The following is a 19,618-nucleotide window of genomic DNA, read 5'->3' as shown; positions in this document are numbered from 1 at the left end:
AATAATTTCATGTGTTTCCTTTGTTTTTGTTTTTTACTGAATTGTAGGAAATAAAGTTATTGGATAATTTATTTATTCATTCATATGTATGAAAGTCGATTAAAAACTGGGCATAATGATATTGCTTTTTGAAATTAAAATGTGATTATTAAGTCATTAAAAGCCCATAACTGCTCCGACATTACTCCTATTTTTGAGTGAATGTGGACTTCTCATCATAACCATAGCAGTTTATGTCTTCATAAAAAATGGGTTTTCTTTTCTGTGTTTCCAGGCTGATGTTTTCTCCTATGGAATAATCCTTTGTGAAATCATTGCAAGGGTCCAGGCTGACCCCGACTTCCTTCCTCGCACGGAGGTAGTGGCTCATCTCCTTTTCACCTCCTTTCCTTTCATAATACTGAGTGTACATGTTTGCAGTGTACACATCTCAAACAAATCAGGAACAGAATCTTAAGTATGAGACATTTTTTTTCCCCCGCTAAAGGTGGGACTTGAAAGCAACGATTTATGGTATAGTTCAAAGGTTAAAGCCTCTCCCTGTTCTTTAAAGTTTTGCCTTTAAGTAGCCAGATTAGCTTTTAGTGCAGCCTGGAACAATAATCCTTAAGGTAATTACATTCCCTGTAAATGATTTATGGGGTATTAGCTGCTTTTTCTCTGATTTCTTCTGGTTTTTAATCCTGTTCTTGCATCTACAGTAACAAGTAATTCAGTTTTTTTTTTTACCAAGCCACTTAATGCTGACCTAAAAATTATAAATATATGGCATTTAAAAAGTCACTTGGCTCAGAGGATGAATTTTTATAAATTAAGGCTGTTTTTACTCAGATTACTGCATATTACATGGAGAAATGTATTGTTTCTTTTTTAGCTTCATCTTCCAAAACTATTGGACAGAGGTGTCAATCTACAAGCTTATTTTCAGCATTATAAAGCAGCACATGCTGTTAAGTAAATAACCCTTTAGCACTGGGAACAGATAAGGTAGAATATGTTATTTGAGCTTCGGTTAAATCAGATTGCCACAGTTTCATGAGATGTGCCACAATATATAGACTCAGTATAAACAACACAGAGGGTCCCAGTTATATAAATGAAGTGAGGCTTCACTATAGCACGAATAACCTAAAAAAAAACAATCCACTGGACTTTGTTTCCAAGTTTGAAGACGTTTCGCTTCCCGTTGAGGAAGCTTTAGCAATTGAAAATGTAGGGAATAGTGTTGAATTCGAGGACTTATAGAGTGGACCAAAGCAAAGCCTTGATTTGGTTTAGAAAACATGCAAATTGAAATGGAAAAACGGGTCCGCCCCTTTGGAATGGGGGTGGTTTGAGTTCTTTGTTAGCCTGTAATACGCAAAACCTGTCTATGTCTCTGAAAGAGCCCCCCTTTCAAAGACATTTTCAATTGAAAAAGCTTCCTGGATGGGAAGCGAAACGTCTTCAAACTTGGAAACAAAGTCCAGTTGATTGTTTTTTTTTTACTTTTTTGGAATGACTATGACCTGGAGGACTGAGAATCATCACCAGCGTACAGATTCATTGGTCTCATGCTCTTCCATGCAGACGCTCTGTTGACACAGATGAAAATGTACTCACCTCAGCATGCTTAATGCTTCAACTGGCTTCAGTGGCAAAAACGTTGGTCATATCTTCCAAATAATTCAGCTAAAAATGCTTTAGAACACTGAGCTTTCAATCATAATCATTAGAAATGTTAAACACAAGAGGATTTTTCAGATTTTTTTTTATTTTTAAGCTGCACCAAAATGCATAAAACATCAAGAAAGGTGACAGCAGCTAAAAGCTCCAGTTTAAAATTGGTACTGTGCTGCATTGCTGGTGGTATGCTAACAAAACCCTGGTTTCATCTGTTACATATAAGACATCAACAGATTCTTAATGCACAGTTTTTCTCTTTTTTTTGCATTCAAGAAAAAAAAGATATAGGAGGCCTTCAAAAATAAATATATAAAAATTAATGCAATGTGAAGATTTAAAACGCATTTGTCCTCCAACAGTATTTTAATGGTTTAACCTATGTGGTTCATGCTAAAATGATACACCTCTTCCTTCAGTCTCTCTTATTTAATACTGGAATCCAGTCATTATATTTACAACTAGAAGGGATCATCCTTTACATCCTAGTGTAGATCGCAGAGGCTTAGAGCTAAATCCCATTTTAGAAAGAAGATGCTGGTAACAGTGTTTGATAGTGGAACTTGGCAGACAACAGAACAATGTCAGGGAGATTAGCGGGACATCAGAGCGGCTTTGGCAGGGGGAGCGACACTATGTCAAACATCTAATGAGGCATGTTTGCATCCATCTTCATCCCTCTTTTATTATGCGTTTCCTGTTTGTTTTCCATGCGTCATGCATCAAACCTCTCTGCCTTCGCACCCTGCCCTCCCGAGCAGAACTTCGGCCTGGACTATCACACGTTCCAGCACATGGTTGGAGACTGTCCGCCTGACTTCCTCCAGCTGGCCTTCAACTGCTGTAACGTGAGTCCGCCATCCTGCTGTCCGATCGCTCTTTCTGTGGGAAATTGGTAGATAAAATCAGCAGCTGCTGTCTGATTGGAAGAAAAAACCAACACAACACTCGCTGACAAAGTTGTTTAAAGTTTCGTTTTTAAAGTGCACTTTTGGAGGGATTTTTTTTTTCATTTTATTTTCAGCTTTAAATCCATTGTTAAGAAAAAGAGGCAGTCTAATTATCAGATTAATCGGATTTAGTCTGCAGGATTTTGTTCTCTGCAATCTGTAGTGTTATTTCCCTTCATCAAAAGGTTTGTATAAATATTTTCAGGTGGTTGTTTTAAATATATTTTGCTGGGAATATTTTTTTTATGCAAGTTCATCACTTTACTGAAACTGTAGGCCTTATTTTCTATTTCTTCTTATCTGTTGCTCCTTTTTAGCTTAATTACATCTCCTGACGATAATAGTATTAAAGTTTTTTGCTCTACCTGCTAGTTGATCCTGTGCAGACTCCTTTATCCCCTCTCATCCCTTTCTGTTGTCTGTCTCATCATCCTCGTCTCTCTTATCCGTTTCTTTATCTTCTTCTTTCCAGCTAATTAGCTGCATTGTTTCTCTGTGGACGCCTCGGATGGTTTTATTCCAGCTACAACCTCTAATGGAGAAACATGAAGGATTATTTAAACCTGGCTTACAACTTTGAGCTTTTTCTAGATGAATAAACATCAGAGAGTAAATCTGGCGTCTTCCCTGGATTCATCTTTCATTCCTGGCTTCTGAAAAACCTATAATGGTGAAAGCTGAAATTGCTAAATCTCAAGTTAAAAGAAATGAAAAAAAAAAACAACTAATGCGAAAGTATTTATATTTTGAATTATGAAATCCACAATGCCAGATAATCATATAATTGCTATAATCGGAGTGCCATAGATGGTTTATTTTCTTTGGGATATCTTTTTTAACTTTTAAAATAAATTTTTAAAAAAAGCTACTTGCATTTGCGTTCAGCCCCATTTATTACGACGCCCCCAAAACCAAAACCAGTTTCTATCAGAACTGATTTTGTTCATAATTCTAGTCCACCTATGAAAGGATTAATCTCAGATTAAATCCAGCTGTTTTGTGAAGGTTTTAGGTTTGTAAACGTACAACATCATGAAGCCATGAATAAAACAGACAGGTTAGGGAGAAAGTTGCAGAGGAATGCTTAGCAGCGTTAGGTTATGAAACATTACAAGCTTTAAACATTTCCATGCGGACCTACCAAAAGATGGCAGGTCACCTAAACCAACAGGCAGAACAAGAAGAGCATGAATCAGATAAGCAGCCAAGAGGCCAGAGGTGATGCTGGAGGAGCTGCAGAGATTCACAGCTCAGCTGGAAGGAGAAGTATCGGTGAAGCAGCTGGTGAATCTGACCATAATAGGAAAGTGGGCATGTAGGGAAATCTGCAAAGGTCTGGTCAAAAAAGGGCAAAATGTAATTTTTCTGTACTAGATGCTGCAGAAAATGACCTCAGCTTTTGATTTATCCTCCTCATATGAGCTGTAGGATCATGTTGTGGGGAGGCAGAGACGGGGAAACAGGCCAGAAGTGATTGGAAGGATGGAGCTAAAAGAACCGGGGCGATCCGTTAGCAGGGCATGTTGTTATTAAAGAAGAGAGAAACCCAGCCTGAACAAAGGGGGTGGCCAGAATTCAGACTAACTGATACCTTCCTGCATGTGATCAAAATATCCTTTAATGTCCCAGGTTATAAATGGCATTACTGATGGGAGGGGAGTGAATTTAAAGGTGCATCAGTGACTGGCTCAAAACTGAGGAAGCAACAATTAAACCTTTTCTTTTTGCTGTTATAGATGTTAAAAAAAAACTTAGTGTACTGTCATTAAATCAAATGGTATTTGCATACATTTTAAGGTTTAATGGAAAATTTTAAAAGTTTTTATGTTTGGTAGTTTTTTTTGCCTTTTTTGAATTGGTTTTTAAACAATGTGATTTTGTCCCTTCAGATGGATCCTAAACTCCGTCCGTCGTTTCCGGATAACGTCCGACAGCTGGAGGAAATTCTGGCACGTCTCAAAGTCGTAGAGATGGAAAACGAGTCCAGCAGCGGGGAGAACGAAAAGAAAGCCTTGCCCAAAGGTAACAGCCATGGGAGATCTTGCATAACGCTGCCGCCTCACAGCCAGTTCAAGCTGTTTGTTTATAAGAAGCAGCTCGTAAATTCCAGTAAAACACGGAGAGGATTTAATCCCGGATGGGAAATGGAGATGATGTCATGTTGGTTATCTGACTCCATCATTATACCTCATCTGAACCTCAGGGGAAGATCTGGTCAGAGATGGACCTTTATTTTAGTTTGAGACCTGATCCATGCAGGTCAGCGTGTCTCCTCTAACTCAGGCCTCCGTCTGGTTTCCTGCATGTCAACAGCAGTAGATCAGACAGACGCTCAGCGATAAAGAAAAAAAGAATCTCATTCCTGTTGACGGAGGAATTATTTCTTATGTTTTGTGCAAAACATGGAGGCGATCCGACATCTCTTCCCACTGCTCAGCTGTTTGTGGTTGTTACATCACAATCTCCTCCTGCTTTGGCTGAAAACATCAACTAACTCTAATCGACAGAGATTCATGTTTCAGAACAATGTTTTAATTTGCTTTTTTTTCTTCTTTAAAGTAGAACGAGTCAAATATTTCCAACAATAAATATACAGCAATGTCCCAGCAGTGGAGGATGATTTATGGTCATGGTTTCCTTTATCTTCTTTGATTAAAGATGTTATTGTGAAGTTAGTTTGTCTCATTTAGCTTTCAGGATGTAAAGTTCTTTTTCCTGCTTTGCTCCATTAGATAAACTCATTTGTTTGTAAACTTAATACTTACTATCAATCAACATTTTCTCAGAGGGTGACTCAAATCCTTTCACAAAGCCTGAATAAATAATCAACCCATGGCCTTAGAAAACACCTAAACTCAGGGAGCCGTAAACAAGACCCCCTGCTGCCATCTAGTGGCAATATTTGTTATGCAGTTTGTCTTCTCACAGACTAACCCTAATTGATCACATTAACAGATTACAAAGAAATAAAATAAATTGCAGCAGAATTCCTTTAAGCAAGGTATGTCTGAGGATTATTAGACTTTATGGGGGGAAAATAATCTGTTTGGAAATGTTTTATGTTCAAAAATGTTCTTGTTAATCCCTTTATTTTGAAGTTAAAAGGCTGCTTAAAGTCTTAAAGTGACTAAAATATAATGGGTGATATAATGGGAGGAGAAGAAGTAAAGTTGGATGATTTCCTACTGATTCGACAGGATGAAGGATTGTGAATATTTTTAGACATCCCCTACCCAATCTCAGCGCATTGCTTAAAACGCTGCTGCTGTAAAAATCTGGGCTGTGTTATTATTTTCTGACATAACATGAACTATTACGAGAAAAATGTTGACATTTATAGAGATTTGAGAGCTGCACGGTGGAAAGGTTTCCTTCCATTTTATTTTGGTTGTGTTTCTTTTTGTAAGAGTTATCTCAACCTGCTGAGTTCTAGAGGAAGTCAGAGAAAAGCAATGAATAAACCTTATATAACTTTTGTCCGTTCCAGTTCTGCATGATGTGGGGTCAAAGAGTTAGCTTCATTCAATGCTAGGCAGTGAGATAAACTGAAATAGACCTGAAGGCTGTCAGCACTACATCCAGCATTTAATCCTAATTAGATTGGAACTATGTGTGATCAAAACAAGAAGATATATCATTTAGCGTTTGTGTGTTAGTTTTTTTAGTGTATCAAAAGTGTTGATTTAAAATCTTAAAATTTCGCTGCTGGTGAGTTACCGAGTGATGTGACTAGTTGGGAGTGCTGTCAGATAAAAGATTGATAATAAATTAATCAAAACTTGAAAAATTAAACCTTTCTGTTTTTTTTTTTATTTAAGCGGAGAAAATTCAAGGCTTCAAACGACTGAATCCTCTTGGCTGCCAAAACGATAAAATCCCGCCCAAATCGCCTCGGCCCAGACGGAACATCTGGCTCAGCCGCAGTCAGTCGGACATCTTCTCCTGCAAGCCAGGGAGAAACATCAACGTCCAGGACCCTTATTATGACCCGCCCACCTCTCAGAGGAGCCCCCGCACCCGTAAGATCAACCCCTTCACCGCCAGAGAGGACCTTTGCGGGGGGAAGATCAAGTTTTTCGACGTGCCCAGCAAGTCCGTCTTCTCGCTGGTTTTTGACCTGCACTCTCCTCCGGGAAGCGTGTTCAGTAACCAGGCCTACGGACCCCCAGGATCCCAGCAGGAGACGTCCTTTTACTGGCAGCAGCTGCCTGGGAGGCAGTGCCACTCCCTGCCGGTGTCCCCCCAGCTGCCTCGCTCTGACATGTCCTACCTGGTCGACCCCATTGGCTCCAACATCACTGGTTCTGCTGCTTGTTCGTCTGCTCTGCTCTCCAACACGCTTCCAGGTAAGTTCACTGAACAACCCCAGAAAAGAACATAAATGATCATCACTTATATATTTCCCTTTGATTGTTTCTGTCAGTCTGTGGTTCATTGAACATGTAGGAGCCTTTTGTGTTGATTAAAATAGGAGTGAAATCCTGGAGGATTATCATTCTGATCCACATAAACTCTTCAGCATGGTGGATCTGGACCACATGAGTTCCTTTAAACAACTTTGTGTTTATAAAACTTCAAGCTCAATCCTGCGAATTTTCAACATGGGTAGAGGTGGGATTTAGAACGGATTTTAAACATTAACAATGTTCCAGATGATCAGCACAGTGCTGAGGGTATCTGTTACTGCCAGAGGCGCTTAAGCTCTGCTTGGAACATTAGACCTGGGAAAGATGGATGGGCGGTTCTAGACAGGTGCCAATAGGGGCCCTATCCAACTGGTCCTGGCACCTTGGTAAATTTGTCTTAAAGAGAGTCTTTTTTTCCTTAATTTAAAAAGGTAAGACAATTTGCAACCTAAAGAGGGGTTGACGTTAAGAGTTTTTACCACTTGCCCTTTGGGCAAGTGACTTTCACATTTCATTTGCCCAGAAACAATTTTTGCTTGGCCAGGTTAATGTTTTATAAATATAGTTCCTAATATTCATTTTTGTATATAAATAAATGAAACATGTTTGTTTTTTAAATGTTTGGATGTTTAGTGAACGGATGAGGATGGGTGGTGGGTAAAGAGGATCTCCGATGCTAAGTGGGTGGTGGGTTAAATAGGTGGTGGGTGTGTTACTGCACTTACATTTTTTTGCCTTGCTGTTGTTTTTTAGCCTGCTAAGTTGAAAAAAAATGTGTTTGATTCATGCCAATTCCCGCACAAATATCACGCCATCTGGCGGAAAATCACGCAGCTTTTTCAAATCCTGCGGCTTTTTCAAATCACCCGAGAATGTGTACAAAACAACAAAAATGTCGTCGGCAACGCTTTTGGGTCGTTTTCTTAGAATGTAGGTGATTTTTGAGTGATTATGCGAATAAAATGATACAGAAACACAGGTAAAATAGAGCTTTGTAGCTTGTTTGTCGTTTTGGTAACTACATCAAAATTACCGCTAGGTGGACAAAAATCACGCCATCAGGCTTTTTCAAATCACGCGAGAATGAGTACAAAACAACAAAAATGGCGCCTGCAACGCTTCTGGGTCGTTTTCATCGAATGTCGGTGATTTTAAAGTAAATTTGAGTGATAAATAATTTTTTTTTGCGATCATTGCACTTGCCCGGTGGGAAATGCAATGAAATTTGTACTCTCCCAACAATAAAAACTACTTGTCCCGGGCGATTTGGCGATGGTTAACATCGAGCCCTGCTAAATAAGATGATTTATATCTAAAGGAAGAAAAAAAACATCTCAATGATCTTATTTCAAGAGCATAACCTCCTTCCATCTTCTCTCGCTTATTCTGTCAGGGTGGCGGTGGGGCCGGTGCATATCTCCTGCTGTTAAGGGCCTAAGACAGGGTACACCGATACATAAAACCACGCGGAGACACACTCGCATCTAAGGATAATTAGAGATGTCAATTAGCCTAACAGTGTTATTGGGAGGAAATTGGAGTACCCGGAGAGAACCCACCCACGCACCGGGTCTTTCCCATTCCCAGGTCTTTTTATATGTAAACTCCATGTAAAAAGACCCGGCGCTGGGAATTGAACCCAGAACCTTCTTGCTGAACGGCAGCAACACTACAAACCGCCCACTGTGCAGCATAATATATAACTATCTTATATTTTAGAGCAGAAATGCTACTTTCTTTAGCAGATGATCCTATTTTCCTGCTCAAATTAAAGGCAAATGTGCATTTTAAAGAAGAAGAATTGTTACTTTTTAAATCGTTGATTTCTTATGACTGATTGTGAGACTGATTTGAACCTTTGATCAGTTTGATATTTTGCCTTGACAGTTTAGCAGTTATTAAGAAATTACAGTCAGTTTTAAGCTTTTGCTGAACTAAGATAGGATCACAGTTTTCCTCTGGTGGATCAGGAGTCTGCCATCTTGGCTTTGTGGCTCACTTAATGCACTAAACCACTAAACCATCTCCTCCTGCAACAGTTTTGTTTTGTGTGTGTTTTCTTTTGCTTACCTGGTAAATTTAATTTAGAATCACCACTGTGATAATGACTGAAACTTAGACCCAGTTGGATGTGAATTACAGGAAACCCAAACACTGCAAAGAAGAGATGCCAAAGCTCCTGCATGGCCGAGGTGCAGCTGTCAGAAGAACATTCAAATATGAACCATCCTTAAGGAGGTTTAATCATAAAAAGAATTACAAAGGCGTTCATCCAAACACCATCGGCAGTTGTAACAGGAAATGTCTCTAGCGGGAGATACTTCCTGTTGGCACTCGCAATAACTTATTAGCAGGTGTGGTAAAGTGATGAAAAGCCGACAATCATGACAGACGGGGGATTTTATAAATTAAAGTGACAGTGTGGTGATTTATTTGGTCAGGTGTCAAACCTTTGTTTAAGGAAGGAGGCAGATTATGTAGCTAATGGAGAACATTGGTTTGTCCAGGCTGCTCAGCTAAGATAGTTTCTAATGCTAATACCAGAATTTGTGGAGGAAACAACTAAACAGTCTCTTGGAATCAGCTAAAAACATTATAATGTCTCTGATTTAGAAGAATGGGTGAATATAAGATGATTCCCTTCAAAGCCTGCATCAGAGCACTAACATTTGTCTGAAATAAAGCTGTCAAATTTATTGAACTTCTGATAATATGGATATTTTTCCTTTCAGCAACCAATTCCAAGACCGACACGGCGCCGATACTAAACGACATCCGACAGAAAGCGGCGCTGAGCTATTGGGCCAGAAAGTTCGTGGTGGTGGAGATCCCGCCTTTCTGCAGGCAGAGGGGAGGGGCCAACGAGGGAGGAGGCGGGGACGCGGAGGCGAGGACGGAGGACACTAGCGGGGAGAGCTGGTCTCCGATGCTCACGGGCAGCGAAACGGACAGCGGAGAGGCGATGGACTGCTCCGGTGGGCGAGAGGTGGAGGAGGAGAGGAGGGAAAGGGGGATGGAGAGCTGCGTTGGCTCACCGTGAACGAGACTGAAGGACTCTGAACTGCTTCCTCCGGGGGGGGGGGATAAGACTGGAAAGATTTATTAATAAAAGCACTCACTCTAATCTGTCAAGTGAATGTATCAGATTTGGAATGAATAAACCACTTGATGTGACGAATAACTGTCTTTCAAAGCGATCACCCGGTTAGCACAGCAGGCTTCACACTTTCTGTAAAGATTATACTCTGAAGCAAAGTTGTTGATATTTAATATTTTGAGATGTAGATATTTTTTTTCCCTCAAAGACCGTCCTGTATTTTTTTTTTTTCTCCTCGGTTTTTCCTGTGGGATATTGATGATCCCTTTGTGTAGCCTGTGTGGATTTAAAAATGTGTTTTGATATTTTTCAGTGTTTGCTCTAAGACAAATGCTTCTGCTACATTAAAGAAACAAACCCCCCATTTTTCTGGTGAAAAAGGTCTGACACTGATATGGAAATGAAAAGAGGAATTTCTTATTTCTTATTCTTTATTTCAGCTGAATTTTTCCCCAGTGGGTTAAGGACCTGAAACCTGTTTTATTAGATTCATTACTTCTCCCTAATAAGCAGCTTCATTCCATCTAGGGTTAAAGTACCACACTGCAATATTTAAAGAAATCATTATATATTTAAGCCTTTAAAGCCTGAACCTTGAAATAATTGAAAGAACATTCAAATTTTTCAAATTTAGAATGTCATTGAACTTTCTAAAAAATGTATAAGTAAAATTAGATCATTTATTTGCATCAAATTTGATACATTAATCAGTTCTGTATAATCTTTTTTACATTTTCTGTTCACTACATGTGAATCTTACGGAGCCCCTAAAGGGACATGGAGGGAAAAAATAAACTTTTGTGAGATCTCGCAAAAAATAAACTTTAGCGAGATTCCGCAATACTTTTGCGAGATCTCGCAAAAGTTCTTTTTTTCCCCTCCATGTCCCTTTAGGGGCTCCGTAGAATCTGAATAGTCACTTAACAACTAAAACATCAAACTGATGATGCAGAAATCTTAAAAAATTGTGTCAAATATGATACACTGGGCTTTAAAGGGTTAAGTGAATATTTATATACATTTAAAAATACATTTTGGTTTTGAAGATACATGATTTATATCATATTTTGATAGGTTCAATACCAAAATGTCGTTTTTTAAGATAAAAGCATATATGAATATTTTAAATGTAAAATGAATTCATGGTTCTTTACTGAGGAAAATTCAGATACATTTTTTAGCCTGTCTGTCACAGTAAGTGGGCGGGGCTTATATTTTTATAGACTGGATGATTTGTCTACGGTTTAGTTAACCAATCCCATATTTGCTTTTATTTCTCAGTGGGCAAATTTAAATTCAGCTTTTTTGTTTTGTTCTTTTTTTAAATCTAAAATAATAATAAAAACCCTGAGATATATTAATCTCTTCATAATACAGTTAAATTATTTAAATAAATGTGATTTTATTGGTGGATTTTTTTGTTTTTTTGTATATATCACTGTCATTATCAATAAATTATTAGATTATTTATCTATGGGATTGTGTCGCTTCGACCCTCCATAGATGAATTCTAAATCCTATTTTTATTTTTTTTGTGTGTGTGTGTCAGAGCAACCTTTACGCCCTAAAAAAGCCTCTATTTGTAGTTGAAACCTTAATACTATTTTTATAACATTTACTTGCATTAAAACAGAAACTATATGGTTAAACTTCAGAAGGGTTAAGTAAAAATCTTAACTAAAATGATGCTGAGAAATATATGGTATGTAATTAAAATATTAGCATCAGCTGCCTTGTTAATGTTATATAAATTTCAGATTATATATTTTTTTTACCCTTTAAAGTGTCAACTCTTTTCCTTGAAACAGTGTTTTAGAGCATCCTCACTTTAATTGATTCATACCCAGGATGCATTGCTCAAATGTTTTCATCCTGAGTTTCTGGGCAGAGAAAATTGGTTCAACGTACCATGAACAAATAAAAAGGGTTTATTTATAGAATGAAATGTTCTAGTTTCAGGTATGTAAAGAAAAGAGACGGCCACCCAGACCTCGAAGTAAAATTGTTGTTTAGACTGGATTAAATACGTCTTTGTGGTATGTGTCTCCAGAAAAAATAACTGCTTGTATTTTGGATCCCATACTTCTACTAAATGTATAAAACAGATTTAAAGCAAAGGATTTTCATTTTCTTTTTCAGTCCTCATTTTAGGTCTTGAACCATTCTTCAAGTTTGAGCAAAAGCGTTTATTTTTTTTTTTTAAACTAAATGATCTATGAAATGTATTATTTAGATCTAAACTTGGTCTCTAACAGGACTTCATCCTTTCACTGTCTCCCTATGCAAGTTTGGTCATATAGTTTTACAGAATAAAGGATCTGCTTTGATATTTATGGAACCATTGATGTAAAGCTGTGGTGTGTTTTTTTTGAATCCCGACTGAAAAAAAAAAGTTATTTTCCGATCAAATAACAAAAGCAACTCTTACGTTTTCTGTGTTTCTTGTTATGGTTTTTGTCCCTCCTGGAATTTAAATTTTAATTCAGAAATTAGTCATTATTTGTTCTCTGGACTTCATCTGTATGTAATTATTATTTAATAAGCATTTAGAAAATCTAATTTACACAGGAGTACTTCAATGAGTTTAATCATGTTAGAGTTCCTAAACACTAAAGGTCTGCATTACTGTGGAAAAACAGATTTGCATTTCAGTTTGCTTCTATCTGTCAACCATCAGTGTTTATCAGTGCATCAACTCCTCACCATTATTTCAAATCACCAATCCCTCCATGCACCACCTTCTCTTTATTGTACAGTTTTTATATATTTGAATTACTGCAGAAATCGTTGCATGGTAATAATGATGGACTTTTGTACTCCTTGGAAAAATGGATACAATGCATATGAATATGAATAATAGTGATCTATGACTGTGTCCAGTGTTCAAATCTTTTGCAAGCAAAGACACAAAATTCCTCTACTACACAGGAAAAAAAGCCAATTGACATATTTGCAGACCTCATGCATCCTGGACACAACAAACGTTGGATTTTTACCAACAGGTCGTCAATACAGTGCAGTATTTACAAAAAAAAGGCATCACAGAGTTTCTTTCTCCAAGCGGACTCTCTGATAATCGCCTTACAGCCTGAATAGTCAGCTGCTTTGCTTTCAAACAAAAGAACATTTGCATTTCCACAACCTTCCATTTTTTGTTTTCTTTACATTTAGGATAAAAAGAAAACGGATATACATTCACCTTTATAACGCTTATTTTATCCCCATTTAATTTCCTCCTCTTTATCTACACTTAAAAGCAACACTGTGAGTTATTGAAATCAAAGATTCTTGTTTGTTCACAAAATCTTGGCTGATAAAGTTGATTCTTATTGTTGATGGTGGCAGGAGTAAAAGGTGAAGCCAAGAGCAGTTTAGGGATGAATTGTTTTTAAAGTTTTGAAGATGATCAAAATTTGTTACTTAACCATAACCCCATTACTGAACTTTGAAGGAAAATAGTGAATATATATATATATATATATATATATATATATATATATATATATATATATATATATATATATATATATATAATACTTCTCTGAAATAAAAATTGTTTGCTTAGCCAATCAATTGTGCATGCTGTTGTGCAAATGGAATAGACACCTTTGTACAAGGAGGAACAGGAGGAGCACTGCCTTAGCCCTGTAAAATGAGCTCCATCAGGCCACAAAACTGCATCTGTCTGCACAAACCGTTAGAAACTGACTCCATCAAGATGGTATGAGGCCCAACATCCACAGATCGAGGTTGTGCTCACAGCCCAACACCATACAGGGTGCTTGGCATGTGCCAGAGAACACAGGATTGGCTACAATGTAGCTTCCAACCATCAGCGTGAGTGGGTCCGTAAATGACTGAATGTAGTATAAAGTGCTTTGGAGCCCTTGGATGTGAAAACCACATCAGTGAAACCACATCATGATGTCTACTTTGCAACTTCTAAATCAGCTCTTTAGTATAAGGTAAACATTACGTAGTATTCCAAAACCATTTGCTAACCACAGTGTGCCCCATTAACCATTACATCACCATTACTTCATTATTGCTTACTAGGTAAATGTTTTGTATATCTTCAAGTGGAATCACACATAAAACCTTTTAACCATTGAGTAACCACTATGGCCATTACATGACTAGTTTTTCTGTAGTGTGAAGTGAAACTGCCCATTAAAGTTGTTTACCATGACTTTATTATAACTGTAAAAAAGTTAGTCCCTGTTCATGAAAATTCCTACCTTACCAAGGTTCCTAAACTCACCACATGAATAGCACTCAGTCCGGAGCAGACATCGGTTTAACGATCTGCAGTGTGTGCATCCATAGAGTAAAACCACACACACCCCCAACAGGTCCTTAAATGCAGATAAATCAATCAAACCTGATTAAAGGAGTCTGCCTCTTCTTACTGCAAGCATCTGAACATCCCTACAGCGTCCTGACCTGACACTCTGAAGCGATTGTTGCCACCTAAGTTCCATATACAGTCAGTCTATTATACACTAACCATTAAAAAAATATTTCTGAATACCCCCCTCACACATAACTCTCTTAACCATTAACAAATATTTGGTAAATGGTAAATGGCCTGTACTTAATTAGCACTTTTTCAAGTCAGCATACTTGACCAAAGCGCTTTACGCTACATTCATTCATTCATTTATTTACGCACTCACTCACACACTGATGGTGGCAAACTACATTGTAGCCACTGCTGCCCTGGGGCTCACTGACTGAAACGGGTGTGGTTGGAAAATTTAGATGTCTCCTATTTCATATATTGAATTATACTATTTATCCACTGAAAAGTGTTTTTACTCAGTCTGTTTCACGAACCAGATTCTTTCTCAAGGTTTATTCGTAACATGTTACTATTTAAATAAAGTGTATATAATTTGTTTTGTCCCTGACTACTTTCCATTGTTGTAAGTAAGGGGGAACAAATGCTGCCCAGGCAGAACAGGGCTGATTACCAAGCAGAAAGGGCTGTATGATGAACTGTTCTCTCTTAGCAAAGAAGAAATAAAGTGCCGACTGAGTGAAATCCATCGATCTCCGTTTATTTAACTGTAGTGAATAGTTGAATAATTTTTTCCCACGACACGAGGCTGCCGTACACTGGCGCCAACGGGCCCTCTGACCACCATCACTAGGCAATGCAGGTACGGTAAAGTGTCTTGCCCAAGGACACAACGACACTGAAAGACAAAACTGTCAACCCTTCCATTTCAGGGCAAACTCCTACATCTGACTCCCTTGTTATTATTTGGTCCCATCAGAAGAGGTCACACATCTAAACTTGGTAACTTGCTTCAGCATAATCTAACGAAGGTAATTATTTCAATTTAATTTCACATAAACTGAAGCCACATATTAAAATCTATTGGTAACTGTTAGTTCAATTGTACTTCAACTACATGAATATGTGTCCTGTAAAGAGACATTCTGTATGTTTTTACAGAAAAATATCTTTAAAACAGCCTTTTTATTTGACCCTTTACAACTCAAAAATCTTTAGATGAGCAGACTGAAACCTCAGTAGTTCAGTGCCCATGCATCTTTAACCCTGTAATCTGTTTTCCCTCGACTTACTTCGGGTTGGATGTTCCCGAGCTGCAGATGTGACGTCGAGCGCGTCCATGTTAAATGGATCGAAACCACTGAACTCTATTTATTCACTGGATTGCTGATAGGCCATTGGTAGTATGGGCTGGAGTGAACTCACCAGCCGCCATATTGGTACTCCCTAGTTAGATCGGTCGCAATATAAACAATTTGTGCACTACAGTATCGAACAACGATGATTTTCCCATTTTCAGGGAGGCTTAAGACTTTTAAAATAAAGAAAAAAAATCATCACTTTGATACACATTTGATGTTTCATTGCATAAGTAGATTGCTTTAACTTATAATGAAAAAATAGGCACATCACACTGCATAGCATTACAAAGTCAAGAAAGTCTCTAAATCATGTAATATAACATATTATACAAATTTATCACAATAAAATTTATCTGTTAATGGATCACAATAATACAGATGTGCCAATAGTACCAAACTGATAATGTACATCTAATTCAATTCACTTCAATTCAGTTTATTTATAGAGTCAATTCACAACATGTCATCTCAAGGCACTTTACAATTCACCCAGATCATACAGTTAAATTGATTCAAAGTTTTCTATCTAAGGAAAACCAGTTGATTGCATCGACTCATTGACTCAAATGCAATCCCTCACACTAATAATACATGTATTTATTACATTGTTATGGTAATTACATATAATTTCAGAATTTTACATCAAGATTGAATTATACAAGTATATGTTTGTTAATATTATAATGTTTTTTTTATTTTCAAAGTGTGCATGCATGATGCCACATACTTTTATGTTGTCTGTGCATTAGCCTTTAACTCTGACAGATTTACAACAGAGCTAAATTCATTAACCAGTTTAATAATTCCACAGAGCTTAAATTTCTACACCAGCAAAATCACATAAATTGGCAAAATGAGAGGCAATATCAAATTCATATTTTACTTTTTGCTCATAGTTACAAGAATCTGATAATTTGCATTATATATATACAAGTATGTCACAGCAAATCGGCCAGTGTTAAATCAACTCCCATAGTGTTAAATTTAACACTTTTCTTGAGTTTATATAATTCTCACTGGTTCCGAGTTAAATCTACACTATGCATAGTGTTGATAGTTTAACTCTATTTCAGTGAACACATTTGAGTGCTGTTTCCTCACCAATTAGTGTTAAAACTTCACTTTAAGTGTAACATCTTGACACCTAAAGTGTTATATTTTTAACACATTTGAGTGTTGAATTAGCTTAGCTTAACTCACTATAGGGGTTACCATGTAACACTATTTAGTGTTATTTTGTACAATAAATACTGCTTTTTCTAAAACTAAACGTTCATCTGAACTGTGTGCAGAAGTGTGCAGTGCACATTTACATACATGAAATACACTCATCTCACTGTTCTACTAGTTTTAATTAGGTCGTCTTATACAAAACGGGGAAGAAAGACAAGCAAATAATACATTTATAATTTTTAATAGTGTATGTGTGTGTGCATGTATGCACACACACATACACTATCCAGTGATTGAATACCTTTAATATTATAACTTACACATGTAGTGTTAATATAATATTAACATATATATATGTAGAAGAAGAATTGTAATACACCTAGTGGTGCAACCTGGACACATCTTCAGTGACTCTCCCGAGATCACTGGGTGTTTCGGGTCTTAGTCATACACCCTCACTCGGGTGACCCAGCCGGGGGTGATCAGTTCCCCGACTAGCGCACTACGCCACGCCTCCCCCCTCCTCAACCAGAGCCACCGTGAAGCTTTTTCAGCTGCTTCCAAGATGTTCTTGGTTACTCTTCGTCTCTGCAGACCGCAAATCCCTAGGAGTCCAAGGACACTGTGTAGAGATCTGCCTGCGAAGTCCCTGCAGCCCACTTCAATAGGCTCGCAGCGGGCCTTCCAGCCATTCCTCCGGCACTCAGCCACAAGTTCNGTGCGGACCTCTATCCCTGCTGAAGACACCTTCCCATCAGTGGAGTCTCTGTAGAGAAGGACTTCTCTAGCCCGGGCAACCTTGAACTCCTCTGACACGCTGCTCAATGGGAGCGTGAGCTTGGTCCCATGTCCAAACAGGGCAATACTGCTCAGACTGCGAGGCAAGCCCAGCCACCTGCGCAGGTACTGACTGATCTTCCTCTCATGTATATATATACTGTAAAATTACCTATGAAACGTCGTCCCAGAGCTGGCAAACTGCTTGTTTTTGCAGCCAAATGCTACACGTGTAGCCAAATTTTCCACTGTAACCAAATCTCATTGAGAGTGGGGAGTACAAAGATGGCCGCAGGTGGCTTCACTTTTTTTGGGCTATCAGCAATCCAATGAATAAATAGTGATCATTGGCAAATAATCGAAGCGTTATATATTTAGGAGGGGTTTTGTGGATACTCACAAGTGACCGGCATGCAGCTCAACTCAGACACCAAGACATCAAGTGAAATGGGAGCTACAACAACGACTAGAAGGGTACTGTAGTTCTGTGTTCTGGCTACAAGTGGCAGTATCATTAGAATACTCTGTTATGTCTCTTTAAAATAAAGTCATGCAATAAAATGTGCTGTTAAGCCTCAGTTAACCAGGAACCAAATATAAGCTATCAATTTACAACCAGGACAAGATCAAAATAGAATACAACAGCAGGTTAAAGGAAAGTCCAAGCAGGCAGATTCAAATGAAGTCCCAAGTTTAGTTTAGTTATGAAGTTTAACACCTAGTGGAAAGAAGGAAGGAGGGAAGGATCTGCAAAATGCATTTTTTTTCAACTAGGATGCAGCCTCTTTTACTGAAGAAGCTCCCAGTTTCCTCTGCAGCCTCATACATGAGCTAAAATACACTGTCCAAGGATGATACTAACTTTGTCAAGATATCATCAGTGTGGAAGAACATCCTGGAACAGAGCTGAGCTCATTTCATCTCTGCCTCTCAGCTGTAGATAAGCTGCTGCTAGAACAAACTAGAAGATGGATGAAGCCACCATAGAGCCAAAGGTCATCAGGGGTGCCTCCTGTATCAGCCTCCTTAACCTGTAAAAAGCATCTATGTTGTTACTGTAGCTTATTGCTCAGGTAAACAACCAGAGACTTTAAAGACCTTAGACTTAGACAGCTTTTCTTGTCGTTTTTGTATGCATAGTGTGTATAACAGAGTGTACATTTTATTTTTTACAGCTTACAAGACATTTCCATTTAGTTTGATTTTGTCAGTGTGATGCAGAATCTTTGACATGATTGAGAGTTTTCTTAACAGTTTAGCAGTCTGATGGCATTAGAGAAGAAGCTGTTACAGAATCTGCTGGACCTGCATCCAATACTTCGAAGTCTCTTCCCAGAGGGCAGCAGGGAGGACAGTCCATGGTGGGGGTGAGAGGGGTTATTGATGATGTTACGGGTTCGGGACACGCAGCGCTGGGATGAAATGTCTTTTATGGAGGGAATAGGAGCCTCCTCACATTCTTCCAGTCTGAGGCTCTGCAGCCTCCACACCACAGAGAGAGACAGCTAGTCAGAACGCTCTCTATGGTGCTTCTGTAGAAGGTTGTGAGGATGGGTGGGGGCAGCTGGGCTCTCCTCATCCTCCGCAGGAAGTAAAAGTGCTTCTGTGCCCTTTTGATCAGTGAGGTGGTGTTTACAGTCCAGGTGAGGGTGTCTGTGATGTGCACCCCAGGCATTTGGTGCTGCTGATCATCTCTACAGCTGAGCTATTGATGAGCAGTGGAGGGTGGTTAGGCCGGTCCTTCCTGAAGTCTAAGATGATTTCCTTCATCTTCTCCACATTCAGGATCAGGCTGTTATCTTTACACCAGTCCACCAGCTGCTCCACCTCCTCTCTGTAGTCCAGGTCGTTGTCGTCTCTGATGAGGCCCAGCACCGTGCTGTTATCTGCAA

At 38.5% G+C, this 19,618-nt stretch overlaps 1 protein-coding gene across 1 annotated transcript in view; it reads left to right on the top strand.

Moving 5' to 3' along the window:
• LOC107101988 (dual specificity testis-specific protein kinase 2-like) overlaps positions 1-12,018 on the top strand; it is a 44,967-nt gene extending 32,949 nt beyond the window's left edge. Inside the window, exons 8-12 of the mRNA XM_015401096.1 lie at positions 275-358; positions 2,424-2,510; positions 4,502-4,634; positions 6,431-6,958; positions 9,751-12,018. Of these exons, the coding sequence (XP_015256582.1) occupies positions 275-358; positions 2,424-2,510; positions 4,502-4,634; positions 6,431-6,958; positions 9,751-10,058 (1,140 nt within the window). The 3' untranslated portion in view covers positions 10,059-12,018. The remainder of the gene's footprint in view (positions 1-274; positions 359-2,423; positions 2,511-4,501; positions 4,635-6,430; positions 6,959-9,750) is intronic.
• Positions 12,019-19,618: the final 7,600 nt, after the last annotated feature.

The sequence above is a fragment of the Cyprinodon variegatus genome, unplaced genomic scaffold (assembly GCF_000732505.1).
Source record: "Cyprinodon variegatus isolate N-32 unplaced genomic scaffold, C_variegatus-1.0 Scaffold1182, whole genome shotgun sequence".
Lineage (NCBI taxonomy): Eukaryota > Metazoa > Chordata > Actinopteri > Cyprinodontiformes > Cyprinodontidae > Cyprinodon > Cyprinodon variegatus.
The sequence above is the reverse complement of the archived record's forward strand: the minus strand, read 5'-3'. Positions and strand labels throughout refer to the sequence as shown.